Source organism: Melospiza melodia, chromosome 3 (assembly GCF_035770615.1).
Source record: "Melospiza melodia melodia isolate bMelMel2 chromosome 3, bMelMel2.pri, whole genome shotgun sequence".
Taxonomy (NCBI): domain Eukaryota; kingdom Metazoa; phylum Chordata; class Aves; order Passeriformes; family Passerellidae; genus Melospiza; species Melospiza melodia.
Window position 1 is genome coordinate 111,856,034 of NC_086196.1, and position 19,478 is coordinate 111,875,511.

General features: G+C 40.0%; 1 protein-coding gene across 6 annotated transcripts in view; it reads right to left on the reverse strand.

Moving 5' to 3' along the window:
• The window catches only part of RIN2 (Ras and Rab interactor 2), a 61,644-nt gene that overhangs the window by 21,492 nt on the left and 20,674 nt on the right, over window positions 1-19,478 (reverse strand). For 5 of the 6 annotated variants that reach the window (XM_063152668.1, XM_063152665.1, XM_063152666.1 and 2 more), the window contains 5 exons: window positions 17,589-17,681; window positions 11,202-11,296; window positions 4,046-4,238; window positions 3,324-3,435; window positions 1,517-1,589 (listed from right to left, as the gene is read on the reverse strand). In XM_063152668.1, coding sequence (XP_063008738.1) covers window positions 1,517-1,589; window positions 3,324-3,435; window positions 4,046-4,238; window positions 11,202-11,296; window positions 17,589-17,645 — 530 coding nt within the window. In that variant the 5' untranslated portion in view covers window positions 17,646-17,681. Of the gene's footprint in view, window positions 1-1,516; window positions 1,590-3,323; window positions 3,436-4,045; window positions 4,239-11,201; window positions 11,297-17,588; window positions 17,682-19,478 lie in introns of those variants that run through there. The other variant, XM_063152670.1, reaches the window with a different exon arrangement.

Sequence of the window (19,478 nt, forward strand, 5' to 3'; positions counted from 1 at the left end):
AGTAGAAGTACCCATAGAATTAAGACTAAATGAGAATCCTACACAACATGAATTTTGGTTTTAAGGTTGTGAACAAGCCAACCATCTGCTATAGCACAGATAGATAGTGGGTCTTTATCACATAAATATTCTCTATGTTGCAGGTTAGCTTCTTGAAAAAACAGGATCTCAGAATTCCACTCACACTCAAGCCAAGCATATGCCACAAGAGTGATACACTAGATAAAAAGTATTTAAAAGGCACTTTACATGGTACCACAGAAAATCCAGAGTCCAGATCATCACCATGGCTGCAATTCAAAAATAGGTAAACCCTCATAAAAACTGCTTGGCTACCTCCTGCAAGAAATTCCATCTGGTTTTAGAAAATCCTCCTGGATTTTCTGTGATGTACCAAATGGTACTGTCTCTTTCTCACAATAGCTACCTATCTGCCTCCTTTAGTCTATACAAAGCAATATTGAACCTTCAGTGAAAGAAAATGGATAGACTAATGCATGAAATCTCTGTTTGCTGAATGATCCTGTACATACTTAGAGGATTTACCAGAGCCTCTCAAGTGGGCAGGACTGAAAGGGTGACAAGATAAGAATATCTCCTAATTAAACTACATTTAAACACATTTTCAGCTCATTTCTCTTCTGAGTTCTGACCAATTACCCATGTGGTATCAATGCTGCTTTTATTACATGCACATACAGCTCAGCTAAACAAAGGCTGTAGGAAAGAGGTCTAAGATGCTTCTCCTCCACAAACAAAACCAGCAAGCACAGCACCCAAGAGCATCCCACACCAGAAATCATCACATGGTCAGCATGAACTGCCAGCCTTGATGCAGTAAAAGGACAGAGACTATCACAGCTGCCTCTTTCCTTCAGAAAATGTGCACTGGGGCAGTTCGGTTGTGTCTTGTCTGTGTATATAAAAGGCTCCAGCATCAGTCTGGAAATTTTCACCAGTAAACTGAAGTCAAATTGAAAATAAAGGATAAAAACACCAGCTACTTTTTTTCTGCATACCTGGAAAACAAGTTTGGTAACCATAAACTGCAAAGCTGACAAGGCTGTTTTTGTCATTCACCATTTAAACTGACATCTCCCAGTTCTCCATATTCTATATATCTGGCATTTTTCCATTATGCCCCAAAAATTCTTCTCACCAGCAATTCCAAGAAATGGACTTTGCAAGCCAGTTTATGATTGCTTTTAAATGAGCTACAGAGCACTTAAGAAAGCATCACAAGATATCAGCTAAAGTAAAGTTCAGCTTGGCAGCACCTCACAGCTGGGTGAGTAAAATCACATCAGCCTCCCAATAATCAATATGAAGTAAGACAGAGACACTTGCTTCCAAGACTCATCTCTGATTTCTACCACTACCTTCTAAGGCTATCCAGGAGTATTCACAGATTGGCAACATAAATAGCATCAACAGCTGAAACAACTTCTCAAAACTTTTTTTTTTTTTAATTATTTTCTTTCTAGCAGATGTGGCTTGGAACACAGCACCATCTTACCTGCTAATACAGTAGAAAGCAATGAGTCTGAACAAATCAGCAAAACTTATTGCAGACCCCTCCAAGGAAAATGCTGCAAAGAAAGTTACAAGAAACAATCACACATTAATACATTGTTTCTCAAAACAATTTAATAAAATATATCTTAGATTATAGCATGAAGTTAATAAGTTTTAACCATAAAACTAGCTACTATTTGATTAAGAGAAAACAACTCTGTGGAGAAGTACATATTCCTGCTGAAGGCATTTTCAAGAATATACTGATAATCTTGGTGGCTGGTCTGCTTTTGTATTCCAAGGATATAGTCTAATTCCTGTAAAACAGATTAAGTGTGATGAGGCCTCCACAATGTTTTGCTAACAGACAACAAATCAATAACTGATGCTTTGTTTGCCCAGTGTACTAATATACCTAATTTTAAATGCCTTATTTCCTCCTCTTGAATTCTATTCTATCACTTGTCTTCACCCTAGGAGGGTAGAACATAAAGGGAGATAAATTTTCATTCACTTTTAACCTGAAAATGCTTAAAAACTCTGACAGCTGTTGCATGCCACTGCCTTGCAAAAGGGAAGAGGAAGACTGGAGCAGTGCCTTTCATTTTTCCCCACTTGATAGCATTGTTTCTTATTGTTACAAATACTTGTTCTCAGTAATAATGAGATTACCTCAGCCTCTCTCTAAGCTCACAGATCAAGCAGAAGAAGCTCCTAGACTGAAACCATCCAGATCTTTTACCTCTGGTGCAAAACCTCAGCTGTGACAAATGCCTAAAACCGTCAGTAAATATCTCCCCCTCGTGGAAGAATTTTGTTCATAAAAGACAGTACATAATTCTTTTCTAGATGGTAATTTCAAGCCTATAAACACAGCCTTAGACCACACTTACATCAGCTATTACTGACAACTTTCTCTTTGCCTTGCCTTACTTGTAACTGGAACTAAAACCACATAGAATTAACTTTTTGTTCCTGGGTGCAGGGTGGGGAGAGATAAAAAAAGGAAAAACTCAACTAAAATTATGTCAGGTTACAAATAGAAATAAAAGTTAACTACAGACTCTCTGTTTCAGGAATGATTAACTGCAACTTTTGCTAATTTTCTTCAGTTTTCTCGTTCTTGTTAAAATGAAATATTTGCTCCGCTTGCAATTTCAGCACCACATACACTCACCAGCTGCAGCTTCCTTTTTTTCATTCCTAAATCTCAAACTTATTTTTCACACTTTCCCTTCTAAAGATATGAGGGCATTATTGGTTCAAAACAATTTGGAGTGTTAACATTTGCTCATTTCTACTAAAAAAAGAAAGAACAGATATAGTTTGAATTAAAGAGAGAAATCATTGATCTATTGCAACAGAAACAGTTCTAACAGGTTAAAATCCATTTAGCTATCACACACATAAAAATCAAACAACCAAAAAAAAACCCAACAACAAAAACAAACCCAACAACCCATCCCACACCTCAGTTCAGAGAGCTCATGACAAAGTTGCATTCAAGAACATTTCATTGAAAGCAGACAGGATTACAGACCATGTTTCTACAAAAGACTAGAAGTTTCTAAGAAGATAACTACCCATAAAAATAAATGAATACTGGATTCATCAAGGTACACAGTGGAAACATTCCAGTTGAAGCAGTTTGACCCACTCCCAGAGCCCACCTCAGAGAGCAGCCCATGACATTATTTGCATGACTTTGGGTATCCTCTACTGTGGGTTTCAGCAGTGCAAATGCTCCTGCATCCTATAGGGAAAAAGTACCTGAGGAACAGCTGAAAAGTGTTTAACTCACAACTTACTGTATGTACTTTCCTTTATGGCAAATTCTTTCAGGCAGGACCCACAGTCACTGGACACACGCAGAGAGATGACTTTCCTCTGCAGCCTTGCAGACTTCCTAACCAGAAATATCTGTTGTGGAGAAGGCAGAAGGACATGGTATTAGCTTCATCACAGATGGCAGAATAAATACAGATCATACACAAAAAGGAACCACAACAATCCCATGATGTCTGCTCTAAAACATGCTGTAATTTTACTTGGTCATTACTGTATTGGGTCCAACACCTGGGTATAAAATTGTCACAGACATCTTTTATGAAAAATCCTTTCCTTAGGATTTTTCCTCCTGAGAAGCTGGAAGCCTCAGGAACAAAATGTAAACATTGATTATCTGCTGCTGTGGAATGCAACAGGTGGATCTGTGATTAGTCCATCTTAGATGTTTGTAATTAATGGCCAATCACAGCTGGCTCAGACAGAGAGCTGAGCCACAAACCTTTGTTATCATTCTTTCTTTTTCTATTCTTAGCTAGCCTTCTGATGAAATCCTTTCTTCTATTCTTTTAGTATAGTTTTAATGTAATATATATCATAAAATAATAAATCAAGCCTTCTGAAACATGGAGTCAGATCTTTGTCTCTTCCCTCATCCTAAGAGCCCCTGTGAACACCGTCACATAAAATGGCAGCACAACATTTGGGAAAAGCATGTCCTTAAAGAAATTGAGATTCTTCTTACCCCAGGAGGCTGTGTCTGCAAAATTTCCAAGGCTTCAGCATCGTTCAGACCAAGCTGCAGCCACACAGAGTGGGTATGGAGGAGCTTGTCCAATATGCTCAGCTTGTTGGATAGGCTGTCGTATCCAGAGTCCCGGGGGCAGCTTTTGACATCATTTTTTTCAGGAGAGATATTATCCATATCCTTGATTAGACTGTGGAAAATTTAGAAAAAACAATTAGACATGTTAACCTCTTATGAACAATCACTTGGGTCAGTGAACAGAATTACCACAAAGCTCATGTGCTGCTGGCACTCTGGGCTGGTACTTCTCCTAGTAAGAATTCTTATATTTATCATACACAAAAATTCTATTTAAAGGTTCTCAGTTCAAAGCCAGCTTGAAGATAACCCTTAGCATTCTTCTGTGAGGTTGGAGAAATTCAGCCATCACTTCAGGTACACTTGTATGTGCAGATGTGATTGAGAGAACATTTCACTTGCCTTCTTTGCTGTGCTAATATATGGAAAAACTTCTCTTCAAGGATATTTATGCAATTCAGACACTTTTATTGGAAGATTGTTTGCTAATGCTGCAACCCACAGAAATCTTGCTATCTGATGCCTGCCAGAAAAACCTGTTCAATACTCTGACAATGGAACTACCTATTGGTGACCACTGCAGACACAAGAACTTTGTCTGTTTGGAGGGATTATTGTCACAACACAAGTCCACAAACCAGCATCACTTCACCTTATGCCCAGACAACTGCTCTGTTGCCTTCACAGCTGCATATCCATCTTTGCTCCCCTCTGCTAAGAGGTCACAGTGGGAGAAGGTGAGAAAGAGATGAGAAAGAAACAAGAAAAAAAGTTAAACCCCCAAATAATCCTCCCTAAGGCACAGCATAAAAAATATGTCATAAGTGGCAGTCACTTCTTATCCCACTCCTGCTAAGTTCTGTAAATATTTACTTTTTTTTCATTTTTGCCATGAAAGGTCCTTACCTCACATTTTAATACTACTCTTTCCAGGATCAGAAACAAGTAAGGAATTGTATAGTTATGTTCCAAATTCCTTTGGCTGTGGATTGACTGCTACGTCAATAAAAATAAAGGCTGAGCTAAGTGTGAATGTGGCAAGATAATGTAAGGTTGAAATTTATTTGGAGCAGGGCATCTAAACTTACTGCTACATTCAGTAATGAAGTAGAGTTCTTGGAGGCTGCAGATTCTTGTTATTAAAAATCCAAATAAACAGAATACTTGGAGAACTCATTTTGTTATGCAGAGCTTCACCACCACCCATATAGCACAGAACACCCAGTACAAGTGCACGTGTTGCTGGCTCAAATTCCTCATTTTTGAGCTAGAAGTACATCCTGTGGTTCTCCCCATGCTAGAAATCACTATGAAGCAGTTATTCTGGTAACAGCTTCCTGATGATAAAATGCAGGAACAGACAAGAAGCACGCTGCAGAGGATGTGTTCCCCTTGCAGACCTTTTCTGCAGCAGGAGAGGACAACACAGCTCCACCTCCCCACTGCACACTGTGCAGGTCTCCTGAATTCCCTGCTTTGGACAGGCTCTAAGCATCACTAACAGCATTTACCACCCTCATTATGCCAGCTCCTGTTCCCTCAGCAAGCAGGGACAGAGTTCACATGCCCAGGAGCACTGAATACTTTTCAAAACAAACAAAAAGCTTCTCTGCCCCGCTGCAAAAAGCATCACACCAAAGAAAATAAGCTGAACCAAATTAAAACCCACCAACCAAACAACAGAAAAAAACCCAAACACCAAACTGCTTTCTTCTAGCTTTGTTCAGTAACTTGCAGAATCTCTGCAGAGGGCAAGCAAGGAAAGTAAATGGGGAAGAGAACTTTCACTGTATGATCTGATAAGAGCAGGCAAAATCATCTGACATTTCATTACCTGGATCAATTACCACTAGCAGTGTTTGCCTATTTATTTTTTCCTCTTTCTGTTTGCTTATTTATGATGTGATACTTTTCAGATTTCCAAGGCATCTCAAATGCAGATGATTTCCTCCCCTGCCCACAAACATCAGAAGCTTTTACTAACAGCCAGTATGCCTTGAAGAGATACAAAACACACAGAAACACACTGGGTGCAGGAGGGAAGTGCTTTTTACATCAGTCATGAGTGGGTCTGAAACTGCCTCAGTAGGAATACTGGCTTCCCTTTTCAACCAGTCCCAGCAGAGCCTAGTGTTGCAATGAAGGAATCTCCAAGAAATCAAATAATGAACCACAAAAGTGTTTTCCTGAGCTGTAGCTCCAGTAACTACTGCTCAGAAATTCCCCACTCACCCTCAGTGCCAGTGAGCTGCATTACAAACCACAGGGAGCTGTGGCAAAGTACAGGTTATACACCAGTGCTGGCTGCAAGCTCAGACAGATACAAATCATTTCCACTCCCCTTGGTCAGGAGGTGAAAACCAAATATGCTGCAAGGGGGAATATATCCAAGAGGGAAAGTGCTTTTCCTGCTAAAGACAGCTACCTCACATTCAAAAGGTGTGTGACTGGGATGAGCTAGAATGCTGGCATTGCTTGATACCACAAAACAACCCAAAGCTGTCAAGAGTTTGCACTTAGGGGTCTTAGGGTCACAATGTTCCTCTTTGCTATGACTGGTTTTGTGCTGTCCCACACCCCCTAGACCACCATAAACTTGAATGGGGAGCTGTGGCATTCACGTTTTCTGAAAAACCCCTTCGCCCAGGATCTTTCTCCTGGGAAGCTGAGAAGCCTCAGAGAAAAAGGAAAACAATAATTGTGTCATTTGCTTCTCCTGTGTTGTGCTCCTTTGGAATGTGTTTGGAGATTGTTTCATTGATTTCTGGTGTGAGTTGTTTTCACTCTTTGGCCAATCAAGGCCAAGCTGTGTTGAGACTCTGGAAAGAGTCACGAGTTTTCATTATTATCTTTGAGCATTCTGTAAGTATCCTTTCTGTATTCTTTAATATATTATAGTTTAGTATTCTTTAATATCATACATTATCACAAAATAATAAATTAGCCTTCGGAGAGCAGGGAGTAAGATTCATCATTCCTTCCTGCAAATACAAAAGGAACTTTCAGGTTTTCTGAACCTCCAGGTACTTACATGCACAATCTTTCACACATGTTGATATCCAAGGAGGAAAGTCTCTGACTTACATACACAGGCACCTCCTTGGGGCGGCTGCTTCTGCTCCCTCCAGAAATAAACCCAAGATTATGAGTATCTGATTGTGATCAGAATTTCTGCCACTCCTAAACACTAACAGTTCAAACAGCACCAATGCAACTCGGATAAATCAGCACTAGAATGTTATTGCAATCTGTGGTGAGGTAAACAGGAATATGAAACACTTTTTAAAAATTATTTTCTTTTCCCAAATGATAAAGAAGGAGGCAGAGAGAAACATCTAACCTGGTAAAAGCACACCTTGGATAAAACACATCTGGCAAATGACATTTAATCTACAAGAAGTCACTTCCCAAGGCCTGAGGGCAAATGCAGTAAAAAACCCCCACTGCTCTGTTTTGACAGCCTATTTGCAGTGGTCTAGCACTACTGAGCATCATATTTCCAGTTTACTTTTTTGTTCTTAAAATAATTTTAATTAATGATCTGGGCATTAGACATACAGTCAAACCCTGACACATGGAAGTTCTCAAAACTCGTTACGTGTTAAATAGTTAGACTAAAATTATTTGGGACTGGGATGTGTGTGGAACTACTCTGGAAACAATTGCATGGAAAGAATAACCATTTGAATTTATGAGCAACAGATTAACTCATGTACTGAACAAGAATAAGAAGTTCCTGTAACCTAAATGCTAGGAAAATATGCTCACAAATTATGTATATTATGCAACAACTAAATTCCTCTCCTGGTTTTACTTTCAGGTTGGAGGATGCTTGGTTGGTTGGTTTGTGTTGTTTGTTTGGGAGTTTGAAAAAGAAAAAAAAGATTCCTGATAAAAGACAATCTGATCAGGTCACAGCAAACTCAAAATCAAAACACAAATCAGCCTTAATGAATGGTGTGCTTTAATTCAGGGCTGCTACACAGTTCCTCTTCAGTGGGAAAGGTAGGCTTCAACACTGCTCACAATGAACTAAAGAAAACACATGACTCATGCAAGTTTCCTTAGATTTGACAAAACCCATAAACACGTGGGAAGTACAGAGAGGTCACTGCCAAGATAAACAATACCGTGCTGCATCCTGATTAGACTCAGCCCACAGTAAAAATTACAAGGAGCAGGCTCAAGCTTTTAACCAGGATGATCCCTTGGTCATGATGTGAACCTTGCTCCAGTCCCACAACAGTTAACCACCTCACAGTTTGACTATTTTCCTGGATTTCTGTAAATCCAACAGCTCTTTATCACCCAGCCCAGTCTATACAGTGATACTGAGCATCAGCTGGGAGGGGCAGAGAGCCACCCCTAACTTCCTCCTGCATCCCATTGCAGCCAAAAGGACAAGACAAGGCAGCTGGGAAGGAGGTTTCGGGATGCTTGCCAGCCTGTCAGCAATAGCAGAAATTATTCTCTGTGCTGGACAGAAGATGGCTCTGCTGAAGTGGAAAAGAGCAGTGTGAGGGCTCTGCAGGGCAGGACACAAGGCAGGGAGCAAAGCTCTGCCCTGCTCCTTCCACAGGAACAGAACAGGAAGGGAACGAGCTGCTGCAGCTGCCACCAGCAGCAAAGCATCCCTGATCTATTCCACAGTGCCCTGGGAAGTGCTCTGGAGCTTTACAGCCTTCCCTCCAGGACAGCAGGAAAATCTGGCCCCTCATGGAGATTCACAGAGATGTGCAGAGGGCTTGGGGTCACCTAAAAGATCTAAAAGATCGTCCAGGTGCCACCAGACCCATCCCACATGCTCCTGGGCTGCCACTGCACACAGGAGCTATCTTGTTACTCCTTCAAAGGTCACTGGAATGGCAGGACAGAAACCTGTACCACTGATTCCCCTTTCTGACAACTCCGCTCATTTGAATTACTGAGACAAATGTCTCAACAGAGGAAAAAAGTGAGGCATCAAAACAGTGGGATACTGAAACAGTCCCTCTTAAAATGCTTTTTTGCAAGCCTGTTTTTTTGCCTGGCTTTTACATATTTAGAAGCCAAAGTGAGCCCCTGAATTATTCTTGTATGAAATGGAGTCCTAGTCTTGTCACAGTCTTGTATGTATGGAATCATACTGTATGAAAAGGAGAAATGAGCCCAAAATAAAGGAGCATTTAAGATGAGCAGTACAAATCTGAAAGTCACCACATAACCACAAAAAAGCCCAAACCACACTACTAAGGCTGCAGACACATAATTTCATGTCCTTATCTTTCTGAATTCAGCTGAGAGCTCTGCAATGCCTTTCCAGAACTGCTCTGGATGGCTGTGGTACCTGCTAAGGTGGAAAAAGGGTGAGGAAAATGGACATTCCACTGAGCTCAAATATCCCTAGATGCAAATCCAAAGGTCATTTCTAGACACCAACTGCTGAACAGCAGAAAGCAATAAGAAAACTCCATTAACTGCCAGGTTATAAATTAACCCCAAAGAAATAAAGTTATGACAGTAAATACAGCCTTGTGAGATGTCTAACATCAGACAGATGTTTAAACAACAACTCTGGAAAACTCTTGTTGAAATTACTAAAATCTTGCTCTGTAGCACTATTAAAAAAAAGGTGTCAGTGCACAACTAAGTTACTTAACTTACCAACTTTGACACACCTTCTTCCTCACATAGAAGCAGGCAGTTCAGAATTTTTTAATCACAGTAGGTTTGACTTTAGCTCATTTATTCAGCCTTCATATTTCACATTATCATCTTGAAAATATTTTTTTTGATGGCTATTATTATTTTTCATGGAAATTGCATTATTCTTTTTTTACATTAGGTTTACTTTATCTTAAACCAAAATATGTTTTGCAGTCAAGATTAACGAATTAAGATTAAAAATCCATTAAAAAATCAATAAAAAGAAAACTCATGATCTGTAAAATGGGGAGGTTGAGTTGACTGTTTCCAGCTAAGTGCTTCCACCAAGACTTTAGAATCAGTAGACCTTAGCCTTTCATGCATATGATGTATTCAAAGATACAAGAAGCCTTTTCTTAACTGAAAAGTAGCTGATGATCTCTGAAGTTAATTAGCTGAATTGACAAAAGTGAAGAAAGTATCCTTTCTGTCCCTCTAAAAGAACTCTCAAAAGCTCTGAAACTTGAGTAATGTTCAACCAGGGCCATAGCCAAGAACTTTAATTAGTTCAACTGTCTGACATTCTTTACTACTTGGCCAACAAAGCTGCTGCTTAATGTTTTTGAAAATAATCTACACATGCTTTGTTGTAAGTTCTAGCAGATTTCAACAGAATTCACAGGAAGAAAAAGAGCTAAAAATCTTGGATGTAATTCTAAAAACAATTTTCCACTTCATTAACTCACTGCTAGAAGAACAAAGCCCACGAGAGCTCCAGGGCTGGTCTGGACCATGCAGTCAGATAAAACACAACACCTACCACTGGTTGCTTTCCTCTTGCAGCAAATATTTCAGGTAAGTACAAAAATGTTCTCTTGTTAATTCTCCAGATGTTTAGCAGGTGTAACTGTTCAAGAAAAGCCAAAATGCTGGGGTCCCATTCTGCCCACTTAAATTTAATTTTTTTTATGTGCAAGTTACTCATATATAAATTAACTTAAACACATAACCCACACATGCATCAGCTCATAGCAGTCAATATTTTACTTCCTAACCTGAGGGCATAAATAATTCATGTTATTGTATCTTGAATCTTCAAAAAGCCACTTGAAGCAATGCACATTTTGTCTTTACAGCATGAAGCAAAGCTGTGCCACAGGCAATGGTAATAATAGCAGTAGTTTCCTGCTTCACACATTCATCAGTATCCAAGGTTTTTAACAAGGAAGTGAAGCACAGTTGCAATTAGAAGGTATTAGTGCAAGTACACCAAACAACTGAATCTCCTGCACAAAGGCAAATTCCTTGGATCAAGAGCACAATTATCTACACCTCCTATGCTGCCAGGGAGAAAAGTGCTAGGACATAAGCCACCCAAGAAGAAAGCACAGTGAAAACATTCCTGTTGTGGTAGACTCTCCAGAACCATGAAAATAAACATTTTAATCACCTTTGCCAATCAGTAGATTCATCTTCCACTGGGGGATCTGTCTGTACCATCTCCTGTTTCAGTTCTCCGATTTCTGAGGCAATTGTGTCAATGAGCTAGAAAGGGACAAAAATAGTATGACATCAAGTGAGTGGAAGAGGCGTGGAAAAGAAGCCAGGGCAAGTTTAGTCACCAGAGATTACAAACTTTTTCTTTTTTTGTAAAATCGTATCCTATTTGGACTTCCCCTTGCAAAGGAACCAGTAAGGGTTGGGGCCACGTTTAAAGGTTCTCAGAGAGGAAGAGTAATTCCTGTTCTGTGCCAGAACAAAACCTTCCAGTTTGGTTAGACTTTTAATTTAAATGAATTGAATTTGCAGCCTACACAACTGAATTTGCAGTTGTGCATTATACAGCATCTTACAAGAACTAAATTATTTAGCTGTTTGTACCATTTACCTTCTCAAAAAAAAAAAAAAAATAGAAGAATTCCAATGTAAGAGTTTTATTTCAAAAGGGACACTAATCCAGAATTACAATATTGTGGAGGATGAAAAGCAATGAAGCAAGAAGGGAGTGGGTGGCTGCTTTTCACATTAGGTTTCGGACTCCACTTGAACACAACAATTCAATTAAAAAAGAATTGCCTTGCAACCCTTCAGCTCAGGTAGAACACCAACCTAATTCTGGGTATGAGGGCAAAAACTCATTTTAAGGTAGGCAAGATTAGCACTGAGGTTGTATTCTGAGAAATGCAGAATTTGCTAGCCAGACTTTAGGGAAACACTTTGTTGAGCAGAAAGCAACCATGAAATTTGCAAAGCCTGCTCTCTTGAACACTTCTTTGTAGCCAATGCATCAATTTTGCATGTCATGCCATACCATGAGAGCCTATAAAGCCTAGCAGATTTCCCTCTCTCCTGCCAGGAGGGAATCCAATAAAAGGTGTGCAGCGATGTAGCAATCTCTACCATCACCCCTGCACATCAGAACAAACAAAAACCCTGGAATATGAAGCAAAACCAGCTTTGGGTCCAAGTCAGAACAGTCTTCACAGCTGCCCTGAAGGTGTGAGCCTGAGTCCCACTCAGGGCAGGCAACTCAGTACAGCAGCATTTTCAAAGAATTGCAGGCATCATTTTCCTAAATTGTTACACTGGAATTTTTCCTCCACCTCAGGAATTCACACTCTCCTTTGCTGAGCACCATTATTCTAATCAATTCAAAAGAAGTTTTAGTCTCAGTTTACAACTGGTCAACTCAAATAACTGAACCTTATGTAAGAATGAATTACCATTACCCACACCCTAAGGGTTTTCTTCTGTCCAAGTCAGAGTTCAAAGTGTTGGAAATTATATGAAGTTTAGCATTTTTTAATATAACTTTAGTCAGGGAGAAAGGAATTGAAGTTTCTCTTCAAAGGACTGTTCCACCACAAGGTCTGATGAGCTTAACATCTCGTCAGACTGGGAGCAGCACACAAAAAAGAAGACATGCAAAAGATAACAACCATTAATTAATGTCAACTCCAAACATCACCCCTGGCATGGTCCAAGACTCCTGGTCTGGGAAGAGATAGATAAGAGAATGAAGAATGAGAAACTAATCAACATTAAAGACAAACCAATAACCCAGAGGAAACCAAATACAACTGAGTTAACTCTGTTAGCAGGCTTTGACCTGAGCTGTGACAAAACCCATCTCCCTCCCTGAAAACAAAACTTCAGCAAAGAACTCTCATCCAAACTGTGCTAACAGCCAAGTAATCTTAATGCTTTTGAATTTGTATGCCTGCCTTGAAGAGAACTCTGCAGAAATTATTCCTGAGAGGAATTCTACCATCTTTAGCAATTTTATTTCTCTTTCTAAAGAGGACTTGCACAAAATGGCACATTTCAAGCAGCCTTATGCTCACATTCTATTCTATAGGCTATATTTCTTGGGTGTGCTACACAGCCTCCATGACAAATGAGTTTCTGAAAAGTCAATACACTCTGGGCAAGGAAACCAGGTCAAAGTGTGGCATCAAACCCCAGACTGACCTGTGAAGTTCTCCAGGATGGAACACACCACAACCCAACCAAGACCAATCACCTACCACCCTGTAACTCCACTTGAACTAAAACACTGACCTCTAGGAAGAAACTCCTCATTTTTTTCTAGAATAAACCACAAATATTTCTGCAATTTCAACTAATTTTCCTTAATGACAAGAAAGTTGCTCTTCCCTTGATTCATGAAAATCTTATGGAGTCACATCATTTGTGTATCCTTGCAATTATCTGACCCATCCTGTTACAACAGCATTTTTCTACAAAAAATGTAAGGTGTAGTCATGATTTTATGACAGTATTTCCCAGTATTTAGGGCCAATGAAGCTTCTGGTGATTACACAGCACACGTGATGCACAGGTGACCAGCATCACACAAGGTGAGCTGTTAGTAATAACCTGTTTCTACAAAACACAGGAAGGATCCTGCCTATGTACTATTATTAGCTCCAGCCCTAAGCAAACAAGCAGCAGCAGAAGGCTCTGACTTTTTACTGCAACGCTAAGAATATCAGAATTCTTCAAAGAGACTGCTCTATTTGCAACAAGTATGATACTTCTTTGGCTGGAAATAATGGGAAAACTCATCCCTTTGTTTCAACAGACTTGAAATCAACACAGTAAGAGGCAACTTCCAAAGGAAAATGCAAGAGAAGTGGATGTATACATTTGTCAGAGGCCCCTGCTAGTGTAAAACAGCATACATGAGACCAATGACTTAAATAGTAATCAGAAGAAATCTGTTGGGGACTGTTTAGGTTTGTGAAATAGATATTACCCTGTTATACTATAGAAAGAAGAGGTTTACCTGAAAAATGCACTTGGAAATATGACATCTTCTCAGGTGGTTAATTAATCAGTATTTCATAAAAAACAAAATTAAAATGAGATCTTCTATAACATTATAAAACAGCTATTTTTGTGTGCAATGATTTTTCCTTTGGCATTTATTTCTGATAAAGCACTGTTCTGTAAATTCAAAAGACACTACAGTATAACCACTGTAAACCCAAATAATAATTATGACTCAGGCAACATGAATTCACACAGCAGCCCAGTACAGTACTGCCTAACCAAATCTATCCTAAACATCAGATTGCCAAACATCCATGTACTAACTGTTTACATTCCTAACATCCATGAACGAAACGATGAAATGCAAACATCTTAAACCACAGCATTTCCTTTCATAAAGCACCACACTCTGCTTATTGTCAATTGATTCAGAGCTCAGCAAGACTGAGCTCAGCTTTTGGGAGCTGGCAAGGGTGACACTGAAACTCCTACACACAGCCCACAAACATGGCGCCTCAGCATTCTCTTACCATAACACAACATTTTTTGCTTTGCACCATTTTTTGCTTTGCACCATTTTTTGCTTTGCAGCATCCAGGATGTTTTACAAGCAGCAAAAATGTGTGTTCACCAGAAGCAAGTCACTCCCAAGGGTTCCAGTCACATTTGTGAAGCTGCTCTACTGACACTCACATCACTGCCATGCATCAGGGAAAGAAAGCACATGCCCAGGACCAGATATTGACAGTGCCTCTCCCAGAAACCCAGCATAACTACAGCTCTTATTACTCACTGGACTAGAAGAGTTTCTTGTTCCCAAAGACAGGTGGCTTTGATTTAATGTCTGCTCCCAGACATTTTTACAAAAAAAACTGTGTGACAACTGAATTCCTGCTCTTTGTGCTGAAATGTAAATAAGCTCGTACAGAGAATTAACAAAATTGCCATCATTCTGAGAAGACACTAAAAGAGCCAAGATGACCAGTGCAGAATGTTTCCAAGCATTGAGATTTACAAGAACTCAAGAGGAAAAGATAAGATGGGTGTTTCTAATCAGGCAAGGGGACATGGGTTGAAGACAGCAAGATTAGAATCAGACTAGACAAATGAGCCTCAGCACTTACCACTCCCCCTTCCTGCCAGCATCTCATTTTTCATTCTTTCTGGAGACCTGCATCCTCTTTGGCATCCCATCTTTTCCTTCCTGTTTTGATAAGCAGAACGCAGCAACCCTCACAGAGAGCCCTGTGTGAGGAGGTGGCCGAGTGCCAGAGATGAGCCCATCTGAGAATGCTGCTGCTCAACTTGTGCAAGGCTCTGAATGCAATCCAATATTTTGATACACGTCTGCAGATTCTGGTGAGCTGTGAATTCTCAGGGCTGCTGACCTTGCTCAGTATCTTATTCATCAGAAACAAAGTTTTACCTGATGCTTGGTTTTGGAACAGAAAAGCTTTGCTGGTGTAAAACAGAAAAGCTTTGCTGGTGTAAAACCTCTGATGCCAGTTCAGTAAACACTGGAACATTTTGATGAGCAGGAGGATAATTCAGTAAAGAGGACATTTGTCAGAGACATATACTCAGCCCCTTGCCTTCCCAGAGACTCTCTCTGTAACCACTGGCAAGTTATTCAGTCCCAGAATTATCCAAGACAAACCCCATCATTGCCTCACTCTTATTACTTGCTGGCTCTGAGCATTCACCAATCACAAGGTGTAGAGTCCACAGGATTTAGCCTCTAAAACTACAGACTTCTTCTCTGTCTAAAATGGGGATAAAACAGTGAAAACAATGGCTGTGAAAAAAAACTAAGACATGGTTAGAAGCTGTAGCAATGAGAACTACTTAAGAACCAGAAAAGAAAAGATAAAGTTGGAATTTCCCCACTGGTATTTGTCAGCAATTTTTCTGGCAAATGTTGCTGAGAATGGTAAGGTACTCCCTCAAGAAGATTTAAGTGCCCTGAGAATCTGCACACCAACATGGTAAAAGTTTCTTAACAAGCACAATGTGAGAGCCATGTGCAAGGACAGGGGACAGTCTGCCCCTGTGGGAGAGCATCCTGAAGAACAGATCAGCAGGGATAAAAGGCCATATCATGATTACTAGGTCTCCTAAACACAGACAGACAAAGCAAATTAAAATAATGCAAACTCAAAAAATCTGATGTGCCAAGTATTTTGCTTGCTCACCAGCTCAGCTGTAGCAAACAAATGTAGCTGTTGTCACAATTCTGCTCACATGGCAGAGGGAAGAAATAAAAGATAATTTCACTATACACACACAAGCTACCAGGTGCACTGCACACAGGCTGGGTGCAGCTTCCAATCCCACACTCTGTGCTCAGAACCATGGTCCAACAGTGCAACTTCCAAGGGCTGGAAAAGGAGCTTGGAGGCATCTTATTCCCTGCCAGATGTCTTTAAGAAAATGCAGGACCAGTTTTCCAGCTGACAATGTTCCTTGAAATTGCCCAGGCAGACTGCAGACTGCATTTCTAATCATTTAGAGTAACTGCAACCCCATCATCATCATGAACAAAACAGCTGTTCCAGCATCCATTTTCTACATAAGAATTACATAAGGAGATCCCAAAGTTCTGCAGAAACTGATGCAGAAAATAACTGGGTGCTTGCCTACAGTCCCATCTGACACCAGGAGTCCTTCAGCATACATGCAAGAGACAACCTAGAGATATTTTTAGGAACTGACACAGTTCCTTGCTGTGATTAGAAAATAGGGCTGTTCTCCCTGTTTGGCTGTCAACAAGGCTGATGTTTGTACTCCTAAGTTATTAAAGTAGCTGAAGTGTGCTGCAGAACTGAGAGGTGGTTCCTGTCACTGGACGACCCTGGTAACTGCTGGGCAAGGCAAAAGGAAAACACGATTGTTCATTTCCTAAAGATTTCCCCAAGGGAAACTTCTGCCTCAGAGGAAGAGAAGGAATGGAAATAGCAACACCCCAAGGTGGCAGCATCAGTATCTTTCACTGGAAGAAGCTACAGTAAGTGATGAATAGTCTAAGGGATGTAAATTTTGTAAATTTTGATGGCTCCCTAAAGCAAAACCCTGCCCAGCAAGGCAGCCACTGTGACCCTGGCACATCATATTTTGAAAACTGCAGTGGTAACTCCTACTGCAGCCTGGCTTTTTGGGATGCCAGTTGTTCTCAAAATAGACAAGGAAATGAAACCAATTTTCAATCCAGTAATGGAAATCATGAATCTGTACCACAGCTTTAAGTGACACAAATCTAGTTTATGAAGGCTCCAATAATTTTATGCCTGTGCATAATAAAGCTTATGTTCTCAGCATTAGCAGCAAAAAAAGCCATGACCTATTTTACACCAAATATTCTACTCCATGTACAGAAAAAATATACATGTGAAATAACTGGGGGGTGATCTTAGCCACAAATCTGCCTGTAAAAAGAAATGCTCAATAAGTACTTCTCTTTTTACAGAAAAGGCTCACTATGTATCACAGAGAGCACTGCACATTCTGCTGTGCTCATTTCACATAAACCCAAGTATTTTATGTTCTGTTTAAGTATCCCATTTACCTTAAAGAAACTTCCTCTTTTGTCCACACAACGGCTTCTCATGGTCAAAGACGACATCTTCCCTGAGAAGACTCCACTGTATGCCTTGATCTCCTAAAAGCAGACACATTTTTGTCATGGTTAGTCCAGTCTGTAGGAAATTCCTCTGCAATTCTAAGCCACAGAAACAGTCACAACAAGCCTTCTGCCAAACCCTTCCTGTCAACAACATCATGCCATTTATTTCCTACCAGAGTCCTTCCATATCCCTTCAGTCCATTATTTTTCCATAAACTGCTTCAAAAATACAGTGTTACTCAGAGCTCTGTATCTCTCCCTTCTTTTCACAGCTGATCCTGTAGCTGTGACTAGATTTTAATGTGCTCATTAAAAAAGAATGCTAAAACATAATGATTGCTTTCTTTGTTTACTTGACCTCAGTCTGCAGTACAAACAGAACAAAATGTTAGATGTCATTACAATCCAGTCTCAAATATTACAGTATTAGCAGGACTTATCAGGAGAGAAAAAAAGCAGTTTAAAATCACCCACAAGGGAGAAAACAGTCTACCATTAAAGTAAAAACCAGCAAACAACAACAAAAAGCCCAAACACCCCTCAAAAATGCTGCTTCAGATTTCTAAAATGCAACTGAGTCATATTCAAGTCAGGAACTGAAGATGAATTTAGGAAGAAACAGCATTTTCTGCTGTCAGGTAAACTGAAGGAACAGTTCAACACCCAGGACAATACAGTGAGGAAAATCAAGAGGGGGATCTCCATCTGAAGTAGAGCAGCAGAGTTCCTCTAAAGCCACAACCAATTCACACCAGTAATTTGTAACCAGTTTCTGAACCAAGCAGGATTCATTTCCATGGCGAAAAAGTCATCTTAGGATTTTTACAGGTAAGCTGAGACCGTATTTAAACAGCCCAACTCTTCTCCTTGCACACACATTTTCCAACCACATATCAGGGAGTTTTGTTGGAAGTTTCAGCAACCAAAAAGGGGCAAATAATACAAGTGCAAAACATTACAGAGCAGAGACAGAGACACAGTTTTTGATTTGATACAAGCAGAAATTAAAAATAAAAGGCTTCAGCAGCAGTGAACACCAAGTTTAGTGGTGTGGCTGCAGAGGGAGATGGAGCAGAACAAAGCAGCTGGGACAGAGAATGCTGACTGGTAAAACCCCAAATTTGACAGACACCCCACACCAAATACATGCATGCTTCTGCTTCCCTCTAATGCCTTATGAGAAAGAATTGACAGGAGTGAGGAAGACCAAGGCAGAAGGGTTAAAGGAAAAGCACTGTCAAACAAAAGTACTTGAGGAAACAGAGAGGTACAAGCAGGAGCAAAGAAACATTTTAGTTTTAATATGTAGCAAGAGGCTTTAAATAGTTCATCTTGTTTCCAGAGGTCCTACCACAAGAGCACTAGAATTGGTTACATTTTTCCAAAAGCAGCCATGGCAGGAAGCTCAGAAACATGCCAGTTTTCCAGGCAGGGTTTGCAGACTTTGAATGCTGAAAGTAAAATCTTGAATTCTGCACTGTTGTGAAAACCAAACACTGGGGAATGAGCAAGAGAAGACAAAAAAATAGTGCTGAGAAAAAAATTTAAAAATAAAAATTTCCAACTTTCTTAATAAATCAGTTTCTTTAAAGGATACACTCCCGGTGAAGCTCTAAAGAATTGTGAACTGTGTTTCTTTACCTAGAAGTGTGCTTAAATAACTTGACTGCACCAATTCCATAAGAGATGATGTGCAGTGGGTGGTTTTTCAGGTGCTATTAAATGAGTTGAGCTCTGTCTCCTCATTTGCCACATACACAAGGGGACAGAACAGCTGGTCCCCTCTGGGGAGCATAAGAAACTATATATTTTTAAAAAATCTTATTTAGATCA